Source organism: Oncorhynchus tshawytscha, linkage group LG19 (genome assembly GCF_018296145.1).
Source record: "Oncorhynchus tshawytscha isolate Ot180627B linkage group LG19, Otsh_v2.0, whole genome shotgun sequence".
NCBI lineage: Eukaryota > Metazoa > Chordata > Actinopteri > Salmoniformes > Salmonidae > Oncorhynchus > Oncorhynchus tshawytscha.
The window spans coordinates 29,706,582-29,730,145 of record NC_056447.1 but is presented as its reverse complement, the minus strand read 5'-3'; the positions used below and the strand labels follow the sequence as shown (position 1 = coordinate 29,730,145).

General features: G+C 41.8%; 1 protein-coding gene across 7 annotated transcripts; it reads right to left on the bottom strand.

The window, feature by feature from the left end:
- Positions 1 to 1,312: 1,312 nt before the first annotated feature.
- On the bottom strand, positions 1,313 to 21,569 carry LOC112218608. Of its 7 annotated transcripts, none has more exons than XM_024379533.2 (21): positions 20,298 to 21,569; positions 19,699 to 19,802; positions 19,480 to 19,590; positions 19,248 to 19,376; positions 19,026 to 19,157; positions 18,527 to 18,587; positions 18,227 to 18,345; positions 17,973 to 18,101; positions 17,362 to 17,514; positions 17,092 to 17,223; positions 16,812 to 16,937; positions 16,549 to 16,691; positions 14,785 to 15,159; positions 14,070 to 14,515; positions 13,873 to 13,943; positions 12,315 to 12,680; positions 12,087 to 12,206; positions 2,995 to 3,125; positions 2,750 to 2,794; positions 1,935 to 2,122; positions 1,313 to 1,810 (listed from the first exon to the last, which is right to left on the bottom strand). In XM_024379533.2, exons 2-21 carry the CDS (start codon positions 19,733 to 19,735, stop codon positions 1,777 to 1,779), a joined length of 3,048 nt encoding a protein of 1,015 aa, XP_024235301.1. In that variant the 5' UTR covers positions 19,736 to 19,802; positions 20,298 to 21,569; the 3' UTR covers positions 1,313 to 1,776. The 7 variants fall into 7 exon arrangements, with proteins under 7 accessions (XP_024235301.1, XP_024235302.1, XP_042157483.1 ...); XM_024379534.2 differs by having other exon boundaries at positions 19,699 to 19,750; XM_042301549.1 differs by having other exon boundaries at positions 19,699 to 21,569.
- Positions 21,570 to 23,564: the final 1,995 nt, after the last annotated feature.

Here is a 23,564-nt window from a genome sequence, read left to right as displayed (position 1 = left end):
CCGCCCCCTCCCTTCCCAACAAGTTATGGATCTGGAAACACTTCCTACGTCTTCCACTAGATGTCCTTATTCAGTAGAAAGTGTAATGGAGCATTTGCTGTGAACTTTGACCTAATGGGAAGGAAAGTAGTAAGTGTCGCAAAAGATTTCCATTTTGTTGAGGCAGCGTTTGCGTTTGAGTGCTTCGGCTGTTCCAATCAGCCGCAGATAAAAACAAATGATCTGGTTGGAATGCTATTGGATCTACATGATTATAACATCCTGAAGATTGATTCTGCACTTAGTTTGACCAGTTTCGTCGACCTGTAATATGTAATTTGGAAGTTTTGATGCAAAGTTATCCTGGACCAGAAGTCATTTTTTGGGCATTGGAGCTGAAAGTGGTAGCAAATGCTGCTACTTGGACACTAGAATTGAACATTATGAAACAAAGCGATTTATTGTTGAACTAGGACTCCTTGCACTACATTCTGATGAAAGATCATCAAAGGTAAGGGGAATATTTATGTTGTAATTTTGTATTTCTGTTGACTCCAACATGGCAGAGAAATATTGTTACGTCTGAGCGCCGTCTCAGATTATTGCAATGTTAGGCTTTTTCCGTAAAGTGAAAAAAAAAATGTGACACAGCGGTTGCATTTAGAACCAGTGTTTCTTTTTAATTATATGTAGAACATGTATCTTTAGTCAAAGTTTATGAGTATTTCTGTTATCTGGCGTAGCTTTCTATAATTCCTCTGGATATTTTGGAGGATGTTCTGAACATGGCGTCAATGTAAACCGAGATTTATGGATATAAAATGCATATTATCGAACAAAACATAAATGTACTGTGTAACATGTCATATGACTGTCATCTGATGAAGATTTTCAAGAGGTTAGTGATTGATTTTTTAAATCCTGCTTTTGTGATTTTCATATTTTGCTGGAAAAATGGCTACGTTTTTTCTTTGGTTTGGTGGTGGTCTAACATAAATATATGTTGTGTTTTCACCGTAAAACATTTAAAAAATCTGACACGCTGGGTAGATGAACAAGGTGTTTATCTTTCATTTGAGGTATTGGACTTGTTTATGTGTGGAGGTTAAATATTTCTAAGAATATTTTTGCATTCCCTGCGCCACCGTTTCAGCTGAACGGGGGGTGGAGTTCCTGTAGGGGAACCCATAGCCTCAAGAAGGGGACAAACTCTCTAGAAGTAGAAAAAGCTGTTTTTAACCTCAAGTAAATGAACATCCTCATTGTTATGGAGCCTCGAGGGTCCCTGAATGAAAAAGCATGGTGTGAGATTATCAGACAGTGACTGACACAATTTCACTGCATACAGACACCCTTCTGTTTAATTCAATACAAACAACTTCAGGGGATGACGAGTGAACAACCATTTCAATCTCAATTCATACATTAACAATGAACAAGATAAATTATGAAACCGTCAAGTGCAAATCATTACACAAATCATTTCAATTTTTCTATTCCAAACAATATTCCAACTACTTCAAATAGGCAGCAAAATACTGCTGTGTAAAAAAAACAAGGTTGAGAAATACAGAACGGACTCTTCATTAATCCTCCATGACCATGAAATTAACATATTTCAAATATAGTACTAAATTAAATAAATTATGTATTTTATTTACAGTAGCACAGCATAGTAATTCATTTCAAACTGGGGACTAAATTATAGTATTTAAACTATTATTGAATATTACATTAGAGTATTTCAAATATATGACTGTGATTTATGTACAATAGACAATGTGTTCTTCTAGGATCTCATGGAGTCTGAATCCATACCCTGGGCTTTAGCCTGTAGGGAGAGAAAGAGAGAATGAGAGAGACAGAACAAAATGGAGAACAAGACCCAAAAAAATGACGAGAGCAGGGTCAGTTGAATACTCACCAACTGAAATTGAAGTCAGTGACATACATACATTTTTGTAAAACCATTGTTGATGCCTATCACCTGCAGGCGTTTGTATTTCTTGGCCAGGTCAACGTTGGTGCGTCCCGGCTGGAACGGATAGGCCCAAAGGATGGAGTTCCAGGATGGACCAAACCGCTCTATACCTCGACACAGATAACTCTCCTCCTCACGGCTGAAGTTCCTCCTCTCCCTCCTCTGTAAATAGATAGAGGTCGCTGAAGACAGACCTGGCTCTCAAGAGCAGACAGGCTATGTGCACACTGCCCACAAAATGAGGTGGAAACTGAGCTGCACTTCCTAACCTCCTGCCAAATGTATGACCATATTAGAGACACATATATTTCCCTCAGATTACAGACCCACAAAGAATTCGAAAACAAATCAAATTTTGATTACCTCCCATATCTATTGGGTGAAATTCCACAGTGTGCAATCACAGCAGCACGATTTGTGACCCATTTCCACAAAAGGGCAACCAGTGAACAAACACCATTGTAAATACAACCTATAATTGTTTATTTATTTTCCCTTTGGTACTTGAATGATTTGCACATCATTACAACACTGTATATATACAACATTTGACATGTCGTTATGTAAGTCTTTTGTAAGTAATGTTTACTGTTCATTTTTTATTTCACTTTTGTTTATTATCCATTTCACTTGCTTTGGCAATATAAACATGTTTCTTATAAAGCCCCTTAAACTGAAATTGAATTGAGAGGGGTGGGGGTCAATGTACAAGGAATGTAGGAGAATGCAGGGTAAAGAACAGTAAGAGAGAGAGACAGACAGAGGACATGAGACAAAACACAAACACACCTCATTGGTATTCACCCTCTTTTCCTTGGTTTTGGAACTGCTCTGCTGCAAGACAGAGGACACCATGACACACATACCTCTGGATAACATTCCCCTACTACACACACACTGGCATAGTGGTCTCTGCTCCCACATTGCCTGATTACTAGAACACTGGTCGTTCTATACTGTCCATCCACTATAGATTCATCTCCAATTCAACACTAACTTCTACAGAGACATCTGGATACACTCATCTCTCTTACGGTCAAAGATGGGTTTCCCATAGAAAGAGTCTTCTGCTGATCATCGATGACACCGTCCTCCCCACCGATGACACCGTCCTCCCCACCGATGACACCGTCCTCCCCACCGATGACATCGTCCTCCCTTCTGTCTGCGTGCGCGTGTGTGTGTGTGTGAAAGTGTGAGGGAAAAAAAGGAGTGAGACAGTAAGCAAAGAACAGACGTGTCAAGCCTCATTGTGAGCAGAGACCAACAGCTCACAGAGCTCATTGAGATAAACAGAGACACAATCAAATAAAGAGAAAATACATATCTCCTTTTTCTTCTTCATTGGAAGTAACATTAGGTCAGTCAGGTCTAATACAGCTGCCTGCTACCAGAACACAGAAGAGATTCACTGACAGGAGAGGGAAAAAGGGAGAAATAAGGTTAAATGGAGCATGAGAGAGGGGCAGAGAGTGAGTGCGGGGGAGAAAGCAAGAGAGAAAAACAGAGAGCGGGAAAGTGGGTTAGAGAGCAAAAGAAAAACGAACAGACAAAGAAAGAGTGTAGTATTTATTTGAAGGAGGAAAGGTGCTCAAAAAGAGCAGAGTAAATCTGTGAACTGTGAATCAACACACAGAAGAGGTGGACACTGCTACACGATAAGAGCGCTATAAGAGTGTAAACTAGCTAGTGTTGTACAACTGTACCTCTATAGAACAGTGTAAACTATCTGGAGTTGTACAACTGTACTGGTATAGAACAGTGTAAACTGTCTGGAGTTGTACAACTGTACCTCTATAGAACAGTGTAAACTATCTGGAGTTGTACAACTGTACCTCTATAGAACAGTGTAAACTAGCTGGAGTTGTACAACTGTACCTCTCTAGAACAGTGTAAACTATCTGGAGTTGTACAACTGTACTGGTATAGAACAGTGTAAACTAGTCTGGAGTTGTACAACTGTACCTCTATAGAACAGTGTAAACTATCTGGAGTTGTACAACTGTACCTCTATAGAACAGTGTAAACTAGCTGGAGTTGTACAACTGTACTGGTATAGAACAGTGTAAACTAGCTGGAGTTGTACAACTGTACCTCTCTAGAACAGTGTAAACTAGCTGGTGTTGTACAACTGTACTGGTATAGAACAGTGTAAACTGCTGGAGTTGTACAACTGTACCTCTAGAACAGTGTAAACTATCTGGAGTTGTACAACTGTACTGGTATAGAACAGTGTAAACTGTCTGGAGTTGTACAACTGTACCTCTATAGAACAGTGTAAACTATCTGGAGTTGTACAACTGTACCTCTATAGAACAGTGTAAACTAGCTGGAGTTGTACAACTGTACTGGTATAGAACAGTGTAAACTAGCTGGAGTTGTACAGTTGTACCTCTATAGAACAGTGTAAACTAGCTGGAGTTGTACAACTGTACTGGTATAGAACAGTGTAAACTAGCTGGAGTTGTACAACTGTACTGGTATAGAACAGTGTAAACTAGCTGGAGTTGTACAACTGTACTGGTATAGAACAGTGTAAACTAGCTGGAGTTGTACAACTGTACTGGTATAGAACAGTGTAAACTATCTGGAGTTGTACAACTGTACCTCTCTAGAACAGTGTAAACTAGCTGGAGTTGTACAACTGTACTGGTATAGAACAGTGTAAACTAGCTGGAGTTGTACAACTGTACTGGTATAGAACAGTGTAAACTAGTTGGAGTTGTACAACTGTACCTCTCTAGAACAGTGTAAACTAGTTGGAGTTGTACAACTGTACCTCTCTAGAACAGTGTAAACTAGTTGGAGTTGTACAACTGTACTGGTATAGAACAGTGTAAACTAGCTGGAGTTGTACAACTGTACTGGTATAGAACAGTGTAAACTAGCTGGAGTTGTACAACTGTACTGGTATAGAACAGTGTAAACTAGCTGGAGTTGTACAACTGTACTGGTATAGAACAGTGTAAACTAGCTGGAGTTGTACAACTGTACTGGTATAGAACAGTGTAAACTAGCTGGAGTTGTACAACTGTACTGGTATAGAACAGTGTAAACTAGCTGGAGTTGTACAACTGTACCTCTCTAGAACAGTGTAAACTATCTGGAGTTGTACAACTGTACCTCTATAGAACAGTGTAAACTATCTGGAGTTGTACAACTGTACTGGTATAGAACAGTGTAAACTAGCTGGAGTTGTACAACTGTACTGGTATAGAACAGTGTAAACTAGCTGGAGTTGTACAACTGTACCTCTATAGAACAGTGTAAACTAGCTGGAGTTGTACAACTGTACTGGTATAGAACAGTGTAAACTAGCTGGAGTTGTACAACTGTACTGGTATAGAACAGTGTAAACTAGCTGGAGTTGTACAACTGTACTGGTATAGAACAGTGTAAACTGTCTGGAGTTGTACAACTGTACTGGTATAGAACAGTGTAAACTAGCTGGAGTTGTACAACTGTACTGGTATAGAACAGTGTAAACTAGCTGGAGTTGTACAACTGTACTGGCATAGAACAGTGTAAACTAGCTGGAGTTGTACAACTGTACTGGTATAGAACAGTGTAAACTAGCTGGAGTTGTACAACTGTACTGGCATAGAACAGTGTAAACTAGCTGGAGTTGTACAACTGTACTGGTATAGAACAGTGTAAACTAGCTGGAGTTGTACAACTGTACTCATAGAACAGTGTAAACTAGCTGGAGAACAGTGAACAGTAAACTAGCTGGAGTTGTACAACTGTACTGGTATAGAACAGTGTAAACTAGCTGGAGTTGTACAACTGTACTGGTATAGAACAGTGTAAACTAGCTGGAGTTGTACAACTGTACTGGTATAGAACAGTGTAAACTATCTGGAGTTGTACAACTGTACCTCTATAGAACAGTGTAAACTAGCTGGAGTTGTACAACTGTACTGGTATAGAACAGTGTAAACTAGCTGGAGTTGTACAACTGTACTGGTATAGAACAGTGTAAACTAGCTGGAGTTGTACAACTGTACTGGTATAGAACAGTGTAAACTAGCTGGAGTTGTACAACTGTACCTCTATAGAACAGTGTAAACTAGCTGGAGTTGTACAACTGTACTGGTATAGAACAGTGTAAACTAGCTGGAGTTGTACAACTGTACTGGTATAGAACAGTGTAAACTAGCTGGAGTTGTACAACTGTACTGGTATAGAACAGTGTAAACTATCTGGAGTTGTACAACTGTACTGGTATAGAACAGTGTAAACTAGCTGGAGTTGTACAACTGTACTGGTATAGAACAGTGTAAACTAGCTAGTGTTGTGTTATACAGCTGTAGAGGTCAGTAACAGAGTTGACTAGCTATCAGCCAGTGTGAGAACATTTCTCTGTGCTACAAGGAATACACTGGAGACCAGGAATCCCACGGGGGAAAAAACACATTCAATTCACCTATTAGTTGTAACCTCATAGCAGCCTGTTACCAGCATCTAACTTAAAGGGTAAATCCACTCATTAGTCCACTGTTGATACAGTCCCAAAATGTTTTGCATGTAAGCAGACAATTTTCTAAATATTGGACTTTCAAGAAGCAAAGTATCACTGGCCACATCAACCAACCAGCCATGGAGGTACGTCACTCGCTGTGGATGTCGACGAAGGCGTCCCTGGCAACAGGGGTCTCCATGGAGATGTTGACCCCGGAACTGACAAAGACCAGAAACAGCTTTGCCGCCCTGGATCCAGAGGTTCCAGGGCCTTCGTCCGTGGTGACTTCCCAATCAAGATCGGATCCGGAGGTACCTGCTTCTTCATTCTCGGCTCTGTCTCCCTCTCCGGTGGCTTCTACCTCGGGTTCAGATCCTAGGAACTCCCAGCCTCACTAGACCATGAGGCTGCCTGAGAGAACAGCCCATTCAACATCACCAACTGTCATCATATGCAGCTCTATGATGAGAAACATCTCAGTCCCCAAGGCAAAAACCCTGTGCTACCAAGGAGCATGAGTACAGGACATAACAAGGCTGCTTCCCGCTGTTCTACCACAGATGCCGGGAGCTGACACTGTCGTAGTCCATGTGGGGGTCAAACGACATCAGGAGGGCTAGCTCGGAACATTTGAAAATTGATTTTAAAAGAACTGATTTTAGTATTAAAAGACTCCAAAAACACCAAATAATTTCAGGTCCAGTACCATCGTTGTGAAAGATTCAGCAGACTGCTGGCATTACACATCTGGCTAAAAGACTACTGTAGCTCTGCTGGAGTCACTTGTACTGATAACTTTGACACCTTCTGGAAACAGAAGATACTCTACAGGAATGACGGAGTCCATCCAAATCATCTTGGCTCCTGGACTCTGTACATGCATTTCAAGGATGCCTTGAAACAATGACTGATAAATGATCCAGGACCAGCTCAGTTAATCCCTACCATTGTGACAATGAGTTGTCATAATGCTGCATCAAATGTACATGATCTTAGGGGCATTGGCAAACAAGTAATTTCATTTATGTACCCCTAGCTGCAAGGAATACATCCGTTTATCCTACAGCTATTGTAAGCAGTAATCATGAGCCTATAAACCAGAGTTACACTGTTAGCACTGAGGCAGTGTGCAGCTCACCCTGCACTATCAGCTCCAATGTAAATACCATGAGTAAGTCTACCTCTGATAAGCTTCCCAGTAAAGCATTAAAAACAATCAAGCAACCCAGAAAAGTACTAAAAATAGCCCATATTAACATATGTAGCCTAAGAAACAAGGTCCATGAAGTCAATAACTTGCTTGCAACAGATTACATTTATATTCTGACTATCTCTGAAACTCACTTAGATAATACCTTTGATAATACAGTGGTAGCAATACATGGTTATAACATCTACTGAAAAGACAGAAATGCCAAGGGAGGCGGTGTTGCTGTCTATATTCAGAACCACATTCCTGTAAAGCTTAGAGACGATCTAATGTTAAATACTGTTGAAGTAATATGGCTACAGGTTCATCTGCCTCACCTAAAGCCCATTCTGGTGGGAAGCTGCAACAGACCACAAAGTGCTAACAATCAGTATCTGGATAACGTGTGAAATGCTTGATAATGTACATGATATCAACAGAGAAGTATATTTTCTGGGTGATTTAAATATTGACTGGCTATCATTAAGCTGCCCACTCAGGAACAATGTTCAAACTGTAACCAGTGCCTGAGTCAACCTACCAGGGTAGTTACAAACAGCACAGGAATTAAATCATCAACATGTATTGATCACATTTTTACTAACGCTGCAGATATTTGCTTTAAAGCAGTATCCAAATCCATAGGATGTAGTGATCACAATATAATAGCCATATCTAGGAAAACCAAACCTCCAAAGGTTGGGCCTAATATAGTGTATAAGAGGTCATACAAGAAGTGTCGTAGTGATTCATATGTTGATGATTTAAAGAATATTTGCTGGTCTGTGGTGTGTAATGAGGAGCAACCAGACTCTGCACTTGACGCATTTATGAAACTACTTATCCCAGTTACTAATAAGCTCACACCCATTAAGAAAATGCCGGTAAAAACTTAAATCCCCGTGGAATGATAAGGAATTTAAAAATTGTATGGTTGAGAGGGATGAGGCAAAAGTTATGGCAAATAAGTGTGGCAGCCCAACTAATTGGCAAACGTACTGCAAATTAAGAAATCATGTGACTAAACTAAATAAAAAGAAACTACACTATGAAACAAATATCAATTATATAAAGAATTATTTAAAAAAGCTTCCGGGGCAACTTAAATGACATTTTGGGAAAAAGGCCAACTCGGCTCCTTCATTTATTGAATCAGATGGCTCATTCATCACAAAGTCCACTGATATTGCAAACTACTTTAATTACTTTTTTCATTGGCACAATAAGCAAACTTAGGGATGACATGCCAGCAAAAAACACTGACACTACACATCCAAGTATATCTGACCAAATTATGAAAGACGAGAATTACTTTTACGAGAGTACTTTTGATTTCTGTAAAGTCAGTGTGGAAGAAGTGAAAAAATTGATGTCTATCAACAATGACAAGCCACCAGGGTCTGACAATCTAGATGGAAAATTACTGAGGATAATAGCAGATGATATTGCCACTCCTATTTGCCACATCTTCAATTTAAGCCTACTAGAGAGCATGTGCCCTCAGGCCTGGAGGGAAGCTAAAGTCATTCCGCTACCCAAGAATAGTAAAGCCCCCTTTACTGGCTCAAATAGCCGACCAATCAGCCTGTTACCAACCCTTAGTAAACTTCTGGAAAAAATTGAGTTTGACCAGATACAATGCTATTTTACAGTAAACAAATTGACAACAGACTTTCAGCACGCTTATAGGGAAGGACACTCAACAAGCACAGCACTTACACAAATTACTGATGATTGGCTGAGAGGAATTGATGATAAAATTATTGTGGGGGCTGTCTTGCTAGACTTCAGTGCAGCTTTTGAAATTATTGATCATAGTCTACTGCTGGAAAAACCTGTGTGTTATGGCTTTACACCCCCTGCTATAATGTGGATAAAGAATTACTTGTCTAACAGAACACAGAGGGTGTTCTTTAATGGAAGCCTATCAACTATAATCTAGTTAGAACCAGGAATTACCCAGGTTAGCTGTTTGGGCACCTTGCTTTTTTCAATTTTTACTAAAGACATGCCATTGACTTTGAGTAAAGCCAGAGTTTCTATATATGTGGATGACTCAACACTATACACGTCAGCTACTACAGCGACTGAAATGACTGCAACACTCAACAAAGAGCTGCAGTTAGTTTCAGAGTGGGTGGAAAGGAATAAGTTTGCCCTAAATATTTATAAAACTAAAAGCTTTGTATTTGGAACAAAACAGTCACTAAACCCTAAACCTCAATTAAATCTTGTAATAAATAATATGGAAATTGAGCAAGTTGAGATGACTAAACTGCTTGGAGTAACACTAGATTGTAAACTGTCATGGTCAAAACATATTGATGCAGTAGTAGGTAAGATGGGGAGAAGTCTGTCTTTAATAAAGCAATGCTCTGCCTTCTTAACAACACTATCAACAATGCAGGTCCTACAGGTCCTCGCACCTTGACTACTGTTCAGTCATGTGGTCAGGTGCCACAAAAAAGGACTTAGGAAAATTGCAATTGGCTCAGAACAGGGCAGCACGGCTGGCCCTTGGATGAACTCAGAGAGCTAATATTAATAATATGCATGTCAATCTCTCCTGGCTGAAAGTTATGGAGAGATTGACTTCAACTACTTTTATTTATGAGAGGTATTGACGAGAGGTCTACCGATTATGATTTTTCAACGTCGATACCGATTATTGGAGGACCAAAAAAAGCTGATGCCGATTAAATCGGCCAATTTATTACAAATTACAACAATACTGAATGAACACTTACTTTAACTTAATATACATAAATAAAATACATTTTCTCAAATAAAAAATGAAACATGTTCAATTTGGTTTAAATAAATGCAAAAACAGTGTTGGAGAAGAAAATAAAAATGCAATATGTGCCATGTAAAAAAGCAAACGTTTAAGTTCCTTGCTCAGAACATATGAAAGCTGATGGTTCCTTTCAACATGAGTCTTCAATATTCCCAGTTAAGAAGTTTTAGGTTGTAGTTATTATAGGAATTATAGGACTATTTCCCTCTATACCATTTGTATTTCATATGACTTTGACTATTGGATGTTCTTATAGGCACTATAGTATTGCCATAATCTTGAGAGTTGATAAATCATAAACAGCGCTGTGCTTCAAGCATTGCAAAGAGCTGCTGGCAAATGCAGAAAATGCTGTTTGAATGAATGCTTACGAGCCTGCCGCTGCCTACCACAGCTCAGTCAGACCACTCTATCAAATATCAAATCATAGACTTAATTATAATATAATAAACACACAGAAATATGAGCCTTAGGTCATAAATATGGTAAAATCCAGAAACTACCATTTCGAAAACTAAACGTTTATTCTTTCAGTGAAATACAGAACCGTTCCGGATTTTATCGCACGGGTGGCAACCCTAAGTCTAAATATTTCTGTTACATTGCACAACCTTCAATGTTATGTCATAATTATGTAAAATTCTGGCAAATTAATTACGGTCTTTGAATAAATGGTCTTCACACAGTTCGCAACGAGCCAGGCGGCCCAAACTGCTGCATATACCCTGACTCTGCTTGCACTGGAACGCAAGAAGTTTCCCTAGTTAATATTGCCTGCTAACATATATTTTATCCAAATATGCAGGTTTAAAAAAAATATATACTTGTATATTGATTTTAAGAAAGGCATTGATGTTTATGGTTAGGGACATTGGTGCAACGAGTGCTTTTTTTCGCGAATGCGCTTTTGTTAAATCACCCATTTGGCAAAGTAGGCTGTGATTCGATGATAAATTAACAGGCACCGCATTGATTATATGCAACGCAGGACAAGCTAGTTAAACTAGTATTATCATCAACCATGTGTAGTTAACTAGTGATTATGTTAAGATAGCATTAAACTTATAAAAATCTATCTAGCAACTTACCTTGGCTCCTTGCTGCACTCACGTAACAGGTGGTCAAGCCTGCCACCAGTCTCCCCGTGGATTGCAATGTAATCGGCATCCAAAAATGCCGATTACCGATTGTTATGAAAGCTTGAAATCGGCCCTAATTAATCGGCCAGGCCATGCCGATTAATCGGTCGACCTCTAGTATTGACACTACTAGTACACAGCTCGGTCACCCATGCATACCCCACAAGACATGCCACAAGAGGTCTCTTCACATTCCCCAAGTCCAGAACAGATTATGGGAGACACACAGTATTACATAGAGCCATGACTACATGGAACTCTATTCCACATCAAGTAACTGACGCAAGCAGTAAAATTAGATTTAAAAAAACCTTATGGAACAGCGGGAACTGTGAAGCAACACAAACATTGGAACAGACACATGCATACACACACGATAACATACGCACTATGTGGAAGTGGTGGAGTAGGGGCCTGAGGGCACACAGTGATGATACCACACACACACAGATGATACAAGAGAAACGATACAGTTATCTCATTATTGGCTGGGTAAAATAAAGGCTAAGGTGTTGTCATGGTGTCTGAACATACAGTACCTCCTCTCTCCTGCCCCCTGCTGGTCACAGAAGAGAGGCTCTTCATCAGACCTTTATGCAAAGGATTCTGAGCAATACCTTCACATGGACCACAGGTCTCAAGTGGAGTGAGACTCACATCTAAGAGAGAAAACAGGGAGGGGCGAGAGAACTATATAATATATTATTGTTTTTCACAGAAAAGACAGAGGGGATATGTAAATATTTTGTTGAGATGGTGAATCTTACGGTTGTGATCAGTGTTGCGTTGTCCGCTGTTGGTTGAGAAGCTCCTCAGGAGGGTTCCTTTACAGACAGGAGTCAGACTGGCCTCTGTTACAACAGGACACATATCCCAATTCAAATCACATCGGAGTGTGGGTGTGTTCAGCACTTCAGGAATCTTATCTCTGCAGTGATCCCAGACGCTCTGTGTCCCTCGCTGAGTCTCTCTCTGTCCCGTTGTGTGTATTTCTCTCCTCCTGCGTATATCTCGGAGGTGCTGTGTGTAGCTGTGTGTGGCCTGCTGCAATACCAGGTGCAGGTCACAGCTGTGGGGACAGTTCCTTTGGAGGACAGGGAACGACCGGCTGGTCACCAAACCGAACACACAGCCTGAGGAGAAGGAAACAGCTGGGTGAACACGGTTTTGCTAAGAGACAGTTAAGCTTTTTTCAGAGCTATTGATAAATAGATACACTACATGAACAAAAGTATGTAGACAGCTGCTTGTCAAACATCTCATTCCAAAATCATGGGCATTAACATAGAAGGGGGGGACCAACTCCATAACAGCCTCCACCCTTCTGGTACGGCTTTCCACTAGTTGTTGGAACATTGCTGCGGGGACTTGCTTCCATTCAGCCACAAGAGCATTAGTGATGTCAGGCAACGATGTTGGGTGATTAGGCCTGGCTCGCAGTCGGCGTTCCAATTCATCCAAAAGGTGCCACAAAGTTGTAAGCACAGAATTGTCTAGAATGCTGTAGAGCTAAGATTTCCCTTCGCTGGAACTAAGGGGCCTAGACTGAACCATGAAAAACAGGCCCAGACCATTATTCCTCCTCCGCCAAACTTTACAGTTGGCACTATTGGGGCAGGTAGTGCTGTACTGGCATCCGCCAAACCCTGATTCATCTGTTGGACTTCCAGATGGTGAAGTGTGAGTCATCACTCCAGAGAAAGCATTATCAATGCTCCAGAGTCCAATGGAGGCGAGCTTTACACCACTCCAGCCGACACTTGGCATTGCGCATGTTGATCTTAGATTTGTGTGCGGCTGGTCGGCCATGGAAACCCATTTCATAAACCACTCGAACAGTTCTTGTGCTGACGTTGATTCCAGACGCAGTGTCGAACTCAGTAGTAGTAGTATTGCAAATGACGACAGATTATTTTTACGTGCTACACGCTTCAGCAATCCGCGGTCCCGTTCTGTGAGCTTGCGTGGCCTACCACTTCGCGGCTGAGCCGTTGTTGCTCCTAGACGTTTCCACTTCACAATAACAGGACTTACAGTTGACCGAGGCAGCTCTAGCAGGGCAGACATTTGACAAACTGACTTGTTAGAAAGGTGGCATCCTATGACGGTGCCACGTTGAAAGTCACTGAGCTCTTCAGTAAGACCATTCTACTGCCAATGTTTGTCTATGGAGATTGCATGGCTGTGTGCTCTATTTTATACCTGTCAGCAACAGGTGTGGCTGAAACAGCCAAATACACTAATTTCAAGGGGTGTCCACATATTTTTGTATACATAGTATAGACAGTTTTGCATTGTCACTTTATCCCATTGACATTTTTGTACCTTCATCATCCAACAGTTTCTTCTGCCTGCTCATTCCTGGCTTGGCTGGAGCTGGGCACTTGAACACTTGGCTAAAACACACACCATGAGGGAGAAAAGAATGGTACACAGAATTACATTTCTTACATGACATGAAACATTTCACAAGAATCCTGTTTCAATAAATACAGCATTTGCATATAGTGCAGAGTGCTGACCTGTGTGTGTGTGTCTGGGAGTGTCCTTCTAGTGGACTGGAGGAGGAGGGGACCAGTGTTCCTGTCCCCAGATATACAGAACACCTCTCATCCTCTCCATCACGGGGCTGCCCAGGGACACTAGCTCTACCAGGTCCATCATAGCCCACGGCTGACACAGACGGTGTGTGAGCCTGCTCTCTCATGTCAAGGTGCTTGTCTCTGCGGTTCTCGGTCTGTGTGTGTGATGCTGTGTTTGTGCATTTCTCTGCGAGTGTGTTTGTGTAGAGAGGATAAGTATTTCTCTTAGCTGCCAAGCCCCTGTCCTTCTCTGGTTGTGTGTTTCCAAGTGTGTACATGTGCAGAGTGGTGTGACTTTGTGTGTGTGTTCTCTTCTCCCTCTCACTCTCTCTGCTGCTGTGGCTGGGTTTCTGAGGCTCCTCACTGGTCTGTCTCCTTACACGCTTCTGATCAAAACACACACACACACCTTGACACTTAACTTACTATAAAATACCCAAGAGAGTCAGTGCGCTTGGAGAGCCTAGTACAGTGTCTGTAAAATAGATTGGTCCTGTCCAGAAACAACATGTCACCGGGCAAGGTGGAGCTACCATATTTCTTATTATACCTATCCAATTCCTTCAGATTGACATGACGTCCCCTAGAGGGTAGGGGTTGTTTCTGGACAGGACCATTGTGTGTGGAGTGGACCAGAGCTGTGTTAGACCCGCACCGTTAGGTCCTGCCCTGTGTTTGTGGGTTGATTCTCCTCTAGGACTCTATGGTGTAGATCCTCTCTCTCTCCATCTCCACCCCTCTCCACTAGAACCGGCCGGACTGGGGTGTGTTCACAGGACATCCCCCTCTCTTCTCCTCCTCCCTCCTCTCTTCTCTCTTGACCCCAACTCTCTACTCCTCTCCAACGCTCTCTTTCCTCACACCTCCTGCCTCCATTCCACTCCTGGTATGGTAAAGAGGTGTGGTGAGGCGGTAGGGATAAGGATGGGGGTAGGGGTAGAGGTAAAAGTAGCTCCTTCCTCTCCCATTCTGCAGGGTTCTGTCGGTCTGGGGAACTTGGTTCAACCCCCTCCCACTCCTCCTCCGCTCCCTGTTCAACAACCCCAACACACACACAATGACATCGTTGAATAATATAAGACTAGAATTAGATGCAGAAGGCTTTCACTTCTCTTCACAAAAATGTAAGTTATTATTTTTATTTGTTTGATTGAATGGTTATGGGTCTGAATAAATAACTGCTATAGCCTACCGCCAGCGCGCGTTCGCTCTTCTTTCAAACTACCTTCTATTGGCTGCTGTATTTAACATTAAGCAAACAAGAGCTTGCATCCCTCTTCAAATAGTTTATTGGTATAAGAAATACAAACAAAAAAAATGTCCAGAACGCTATTCTAGTCTAGATTATCCTGCATGGGAGAAGCCAGTGGAGCACAGGGGCATTTGTTTTGCACAAGAGACAGAGGCTATAAGTTAGAAGCTTATTATGCACAACCCATCATTAATTAGCTAAATATAAGGCTAATACTGCATTGAATGTATTACCTGAAAGAGGTAGGCTAGGACATCTATATATAGGGCTATATATATCAATGTATGTTTTTTTATTTTATTTAACTAGGCAAGTCAGTTAAGAACAAAATCTTATTTACAATGACAACCTACCAAACTGAGTGGTTCTAGCCCTGAATGCTGATTGGCTGAAAGCTGTGGTATATCAGACCGTATATCACGTGTATAACAAAACATTTATTTTTAATGCTCCAATTATGTTGGTAACCAGTTTATAATAGCAATAAGGCACCTCAGGTGTTTGTGATATATGCCAATATACCATGGCTAAGGTCTGTATCCAGGCACTCTGTGTTGCGTTGTGCATAACAGCCCTTAGCCGTGGTAAATTGGCCATATACCACACCCCCTGGTGCCTTATTGCTTAACTAGAACATGATTATCTATTTTGGATGCAATTTGAATGGAGTTAATGGAGAGAAAGAGTGCTTGGGCGTGCACTGATTTAAAGCAACGATATTGGAGTGACTCTGCAGCTGCAACAAAATTGTAAAAGTATTTACAATTAAAAAACAAGGTGACCCCCAAAAGAAGTGCATTTGTTCTTTATATTACTGTAGACTATGCTGCAGCAAATGCAGGCCTACAGCACCTGTCAGAAGAAAAAAAGTTACCATGATGAGATGATAGGTCTACATGCATAGTGAACTGCTCTCCATACTGAGATGGGCTGTCTGTCGCCACCCTGAGTGTTGATAATTCATCATGCAGAGGCCGTAAAGAAGACAGATTTGGACATTGCATATAATTTAACAGTTCCATTTCATGCCATGCTGTTCATATAAATAATTTATTATAATTTACCAGTTTCTCACAGTTATTTATCCCGGGAAAAGAGAATGGTCTTGGGCGGTAAATCCCAGTAACCGGGTTCCCGCCATGTATATGTGTGTGTGGTGTAATATACCTGAGCCTGTTGTCTCTCCAGCTCGTTGATCCTGTGCAGCATGTCTCGTGCTGACCTCCAGTACCCCTCCATGTCCACAGGGGGCTCCAGCTCCGCAGTCTGACCCTGAGACTCCCCATGAACCGCACCGCGCAGAAACACAGCTGGGAGGACAGGGAGGAGCAGGATGAGAGGAAAGACAATGCTACGGACATAATGAAATGGGTAGACTCACTTCAACACTGACATCTGACGTTTGCATACAGGTCTGTGTGTGTACTCACTAGCCTGTTTGCAGGTCTGCAGTATGAAGGCAGCAGCCTTCCTGAGCTCTTCACTGGTAGACTCAGTCAGTAGAGCGATGATGAGGGACAGACCTCCACACTGTAAGAACTGAGACCGGTGCTCCTCTAGAAGAGAGAATTGAATTAAATAAATACTGTAGTTATCACAGTTATTACTGTGCAGTTATCATTGTTGTAATAACTTAATGTTTTCTTTGGAATTGTAAGATTTTTTATCGTCATTATTTGATGCAAATAAAGCTGTGCGTCCCAGCCATACCAGAGGCCTCAGTGCAGTGTCCCAGGGTGAGTATGACAATGAGCCTGTCTTGGGGCTCCAGGCTGGGGCTGGACAGCAGGGAGTGGAGCTGAGGAACCAAACCATAACCTGCCAGACCTGACGCCAACACAGCTACGCACAGTAAGGGGAGAGAGGACCAAATGGACAGGTTACCTAAGGAGAGCTGGTTTACATGGCTGTATGAGAGTGATTTCGCCCTAGCAGTAGGGGAGAGGGGTTGATTTGGGATTCAGGGAGTGAGTCACTCACGGTTGTCAATGATGCAGGCTGACAGGGTCTTGGTCATGATGACAGACAGCTGACAGGCCAATGGGCTGTGGGAGGCATCAGAGGCTAAGCGAATCAGAGTGAGTGTCAGATTTCCGAGCCCGCCGACTGTGGAAAAACTATCCTGAGCACAATCTGTGAGAGGGGTCGAGAGAGATAGATAGTGTGAGACACAGAGATAGGAGATGAATACAGAATAATGAGTGTTCAGACAAACCAAAACCATCTACACTGTAGCCTCTACAGACTAAAGGCCTGCATCCATCCTTCCTTAACACCAGGGAGAGAAACAGAGATATAAACCTTCATTTGAACAGTTACCAAAACGCTCTAGGACACTCTACAGACTGAAGGTCTGCATCTATCTTTAAGATCTTTGCCTGGCCGTCCTAGAAATAGAAACAACACTGCACTTATAAAACTACTCGGATTACAATTACAAACTGTCCATTGCAAAAGCAACCCAAGTATTCTGTGTGTGACAAGACAACTCAAGAAAATCTGTTAAAAAGGCTAACATACCTTTTCAATCACAAGATACTGATACATACAGTATGTAAGTAACTGACTCTAAACATCCCTGTTTTACTCACGGTTGTTGGCAACAGTCATGGATATAAAGGAGCAGATGGGCTGAACCATCTCTGCGTAGGGGTGAGAGAGCTGCTGCAGCCAGCCCTTGACCAGGGGGAAGGCTGACACACACATACGCTGGCTCTCCTCTAGGGAAAGAACATTTTTCTTTGTCCACCAAGTTACACACATGCATAACCACCCTTGTTTATTTAATGTACAGCTGCATAGAACACTGTACAATGACACAAATACACACAGACACACACATTACCATTCTGGGGGTTGTTGACACAGCCACAGAGAGCACTGGACACAGAGGTCCAGAGTTGGAACAGCTGAGTGACGTTAGCAGGTCTCACTGTGGCCTCACCAGAGAGAGGGAAACTAGTTCTGGGGAGAGAAACAAACATCAATCAACCTGAATTGGAGTTGCCCTGTACAGTTTTACTTTAATACAATGTAATCATCTGCTCACCTCTTGACCATGCAGGTCTTGATTGTAAAAGATAATTAGTTGTCTATTTCAACCCATGTCTGCCGGAAACCCAGTGAAGTGCATTTCAGTGTTTACCTGAACAAGTCCAGCAGGATATCCAGACAGCCTGAGGTCTGAGCGAACTTCTGGCCAGACCCTGAAGCAGCACGCACACAATTAACCACATCTGTATGTACAATATATATAGCCTAGTGCTTTTCACATTAACATCAATAAAGCCTTGTTCACACTGGAGGTTTAGAAGTGACTCAAATCCTTTTTTTTTTGCATATCCAAATCTATTATTTTTCCTGCAAAACAGATTTCAGCATTACGTCCTGCAGTGTGAACAGGGTTTAGGTGCTTCACAGTAACCCAGCTTAGACTTCAAAAATCAAGCACTAGTACAGTGGCAAGGAAAAACTCCCTGGAAGGTAGAAACCTTGAGAGGTACTAGACAGGGGAGCCCCATCCTCCTCTGGCTGTACCAGGTAAAACACCTGCCTGTCATGACAATCACCCTCTGTTCGAAATCAACTCTCAACCCCAGCAGGACCAAAGAAACCCAAAGTCAGTTTTTCCTGTCTGCTCTTACGGTTGTTGGCGACAAGGACAGAGAGCAGGTAGACAGCTACTCTCCTCTGGGTCAGTGGACTGTCCTGCTGCATCAGACACTCGGCCAGATCACTGAATGTCTCCCTCCTACACAGGGCCTGCTTACAGTACACTGCACATACACACAGTGTGTTTACAATACACGTACGTCAGCATCAGGGAGAAACTGCTTAAAGTACACTACCAACATATACACACACACCATTGGCCTCTGCCAGCATTCCCAGTGTGAACTGAGCAGTCTCCCTGACCTCTGAGTGAGCACTGGATTTAGAGAGGTTATACACAAACACCACTCCTCCCATCTCTCTGAAGAAGTCCACATTCTCTTCTGAAACAGAGAGAATCAGTGACATTACATCACTATTAGTGGTTCATTTGTCTATTAAATCGATCTACAGAAGATTTGCTGTTTGTGTGGGCGTGTGAGAGACCTCTCTGTTGACAGATGGAGTAGATGGTGAAAAGAGCTTGTTTCTGTGAAGCAGGACATTTCATCTGGTACTTCAGACACTCCAGCAACAAACTCAGATCTGTCTTTGTGGCTGTAAAGTAGAAAAACACATTTAAAAAAGACAAACCAAACAAATAAATTAACAAAAACATAAAGTAGTGTCATGTGTAACATATAAAAGTCCAGCAATAATACTCACCATTACGTTTGCTTATGCTGGAAACATACATTTCCATCTTCAATGGATTGTGCTGCCAGGGTGGGACATGGATATGTTTCAAGAAATAAGGATGCTAGCTAGGACTGTAGGACAGATGTTGTTACCAAAGAAATACAGGCTGTATTAATCTGTGCTGTTGCTGTAACTAGCTAGCTAGCAAGAAAGTACGATCCAAGAGGTTTAGAAACTCTGTGGGATGGTGCTTTCAAAACAACTGGGAAGTTGAAAGACAATAAACAGGTAAAATCATGACGTGGGTCATCTTTAGGTCGGAAACTCAGAGCTCTCGAAAGAGGCCCGAGTTGCAGACTTGGACTGACAAGTTGGATGACCGTTCAAAACACGGTTTCCCTCCCTCTCAGTTCCCAGTTGTATTTGAGGCCGGATATGTTATGAACGCGGCAGTAGTCACAGATTGTTGTCACCACCTGAGCTAGCTAACGTTAGCTATCTGCTACTAGATGTGTCACGGCTCTCATGAGCGACCTTGCTCTAAAAAAACAGCTACCTGTCTAGTACTTGCCAATTCATCAATACACTTCATGAATTACAATTAAAATCAAAGCATACACTCTTACATTGTCATTTGCTGGACAGTAAACAGACTTTAAGATGTTTATGTGTTGATGCCTTTGCTGGTGCACCGGATGGAAAATTGTGGACTCAAATGTACCGCCACCGTTTTTGATTGGCCTCCGTAAAGACGCGACTTGACGAAGCCAGGGACTTTAAAAAAAACCTAACTAACGTTAGCTAAATATCAACAGGTCAAGGTGTCTTAGCTTCAGTATTATTTACAGTAGTGTAAAATAGTTAGTTATGCGTTAGGCTGGGCAGCTGCTAGTGGGCATTATGGATCTCCAGTATCTATGTAGTTATAGTGTTACTAGTGGAGATCCATAAAGCCCACGATTTAGCCAGAGGTTGGTTAAGTTAGCAGCTGCCCAGGCTTCAGTTCGGAGTGAAACTCATGTCATTTACGTTTGCCTTGCACATTTCAGACGTTTCCTAGCTAGCTAATGTTACATTGCAGCAGTTACCAGGCCAACAGGGCAGGGGTCGCTTTAGCTTTTAGAAATCTGCATTTTAAAAACGCACACCATCATAAACATTTTTTTTAAAGCGCTGCATAGGCCTTGCAACATTTACGGTGATATGGCCTCTGCAGAAGTCGGCATTCATACTTGGGCTTTTTCCGAGCAGCTCAGAGATGTGAAGTGAGTTTGTGTTTATACAGGACCTCCCACCCTCACCTACGGAAATGTAAGAGGCGTATTGCGATGCGGTAGAGTTAAATGTGGCCTCTGTGCGCCTCCAATCTGGTTTGTAATTGCACCATACCGCCCATATGGCGTCCGCGTTTTCGGATCAAGCATAAACTGACTCTTGACCCGAGATTTATGTATTTTTTAAAAATTTAACTAGGCAAGTCAGTTAAGAAGACATTCTTATTTACAATGACGGCCAAACCCGGACGAGGCCCTATGGGACTCCCAATCACGGCCGGATGAGATTAAACCTGGATTCGAATCAGGGACTTCTTGCACCCGAAACGCAGTGCCTTAGACCGCTGCGCTACTCGGGGGCGTGCAACTATAGTTTTCACACAAAATAAAATAATGTAAAGCTATTTGGCTAGCAACTAAGCTACACAACATAAGACGTTTACAATGAAAGAGCAAGGTCTTTTTTTGCCAACAGGTTTATCGTAGAAAGCATTTAACCAGCTACATTTTCTAATGTTTTGCTTGAAGTTAATCTCTTATTTTAACTAGCTACCGGAGAAAATGTGTTGGTTAGCTAGCGAACTACATACATATCACGAGCAATAGGGACGTCGCACGTTCCTGTGTGAAACTAGCCACAATAGTGGCGTTTGCCATTCCCTTTCAAAATAAAAGTCCCCGATTTGAAAGTGATCAAACGGGTACAAATAGTGTAATCCTGCCATTTGGACTAAATCATTCTGAGCGAGGTCAGAATGTTGTTATATAAATTCAACAAAGACAATGAGAAAAATGTAAACAAAATATTACACATTTGTTGAAATCGGACTGTGGATGTATTAGACTTTAGAGTTGCGTTGGGGCATATCACTTTGCCAGTGCCGTTTAAGATGAGGGAGGACGATTTGTTTTTTCATGAGCACGGCCTTATTTATATTACAGCATATTGGTTGACTATCATTCATATTCCATTTACCCTGTTCAATGTAACAGAGATCAATTGTAGGTTCCAGACAATGACAAATGGACAGACAGTGACATTCAGTACCACCTTGCAAACTCTTGCCTGCATCTAGCTGATATAGGGTGTAATCATTAGTCCAACAGTTGCAAACAAGACTTTCTATTGGACAAATTCAGGTATGTTGATCCCTGTTTTGTTCCGTTTGCTTCAGTTGAAGAAATTTCCGTTTACGAATCCCTTTCAACAGAATTGGTGAAATGAATACACCCCTGATCACGAGTAAACACAGTTCACTTTCATAGCAGCCACATTTTATTCCTTCTCGCATCCATGCACTCTCCTCCTCTCACCTCTTCCCTTCGCTTGTGGGTTTCAAATGCACAACACAGCTGTATGTGGCCAGGCGAAATAACCTTTCCAAACCAAACCGCTACACACAGCCTACATTGTTGTTACCATATTAGCTAAAGTAACGTCCTTGTCAGCATAGCTAATAGAACTAATGCGTTAGTAAACCCGATACAATCATGAAGCAATGTTAGTGTACTAACAGTTACCGGCGCGCCCCTGTGGCAATAACTGATTAGTACCAAAAGCTTACCTTGACTTGGAAGAGTTCCAGTGTTGTGTTAGAAAGTCATAGCCAGTTAGCTAACATAGCATCCCTCTGTTTGAGCAGGGTGTTTCAGTAGGCTAAACTAGCTAGCTGCATTTGTTTCATGCTTCGCAAGTAAACAACAGGTGTAGACTAACAGTGAAATGTTTATTTGCGGGTCCTGTACAATGCAGAGTTAATTAAAGAGAAAACATTTAATTGAAAAAAAATAGAAATAGTTACATGAGGAATAAACACACAGTGAATAACAATGACGAGTAAAAATAACATGCTAAACATATATGGAGTACCAGCACTGAGTCAATGTGCAGGGGTACGAGGTAACTGAGGTAGCTAAGTACATGTAGGTAGGGTTAAAGTGACTAGGCAACAGGATAGTAGTAGCAGCAGCGGTTAGCCATTTGATTAGCTATTTAGCGGTCTTGTTTAGCGGTCTTATGGCTTGGGAGATTTGATTGATTTGATTTGATTTGGAGTAGAAGTTGTTCAGGGTCCTGTTGGTTCCTGACTTGGTGCACTGGTACCGCTTGCCGTGGGTAGCAGAGAGAACAGTATGGCTTGGGTCGCTGGAGTCTTAGACAATTTTTTGGGCCTTCCTCTGACACCACCAGGTATAGAGGTCCTGGATGGCAGGGAGCTCTGCTTTCTTTGATTTAACTTGCTTACCACTTTGTCCATGTGGTTTCTTCCATCACATACTCCATGAAATGATGACCTATTCCTAAATATTTGGTCAAATTATATATTTTGTGTATGGTTTACTAGAGACAAGGGTGGCTCAATTTACTATTTTGGCTCAACTTTCCCCACTCACCCCGACTAGACTTTAGTTGAGAAACCAACTGCTTCAAAGACACAATGTAAACAACGATGAACTAGGGCGGCAGGTAGCCTAGCAGTTAAGAGTCTAAACTGACTTAACTGATACAAATCGGAGCTACATGTGTAGACTAGTAGTACCAAACTTGACCATGGTTTAAATAAATCATATTTTCACATGAACTCTCTGGTGCACTCCCTCACTTTATACTGTCTGATA

Excerpts from the sequence above, each read along its gene's own strand:
- LOC112218608 (XM_042301549.1), bottom strand. The coding sequence starts at position 19,735 with ATGGAAATGTATGTTTCCAGCATAAGCAAACGTAATG. Across the intron at positions 18,102-18,226 it reads TGTCAACAACCCCCAGAATG|AGGAGAGCCAGCGTATGTGT; the intron begins GTAATGTGTGTG and ends TTCTTTCCCTAG. Across the intron at positions 13,944-14,069 it reads TCCCAGACACACACACACAG|CCAAGTGTTCAAGTGCCCAG; the intron begins GTCAGCACTCTG and ends TGTGTGTTTTAG.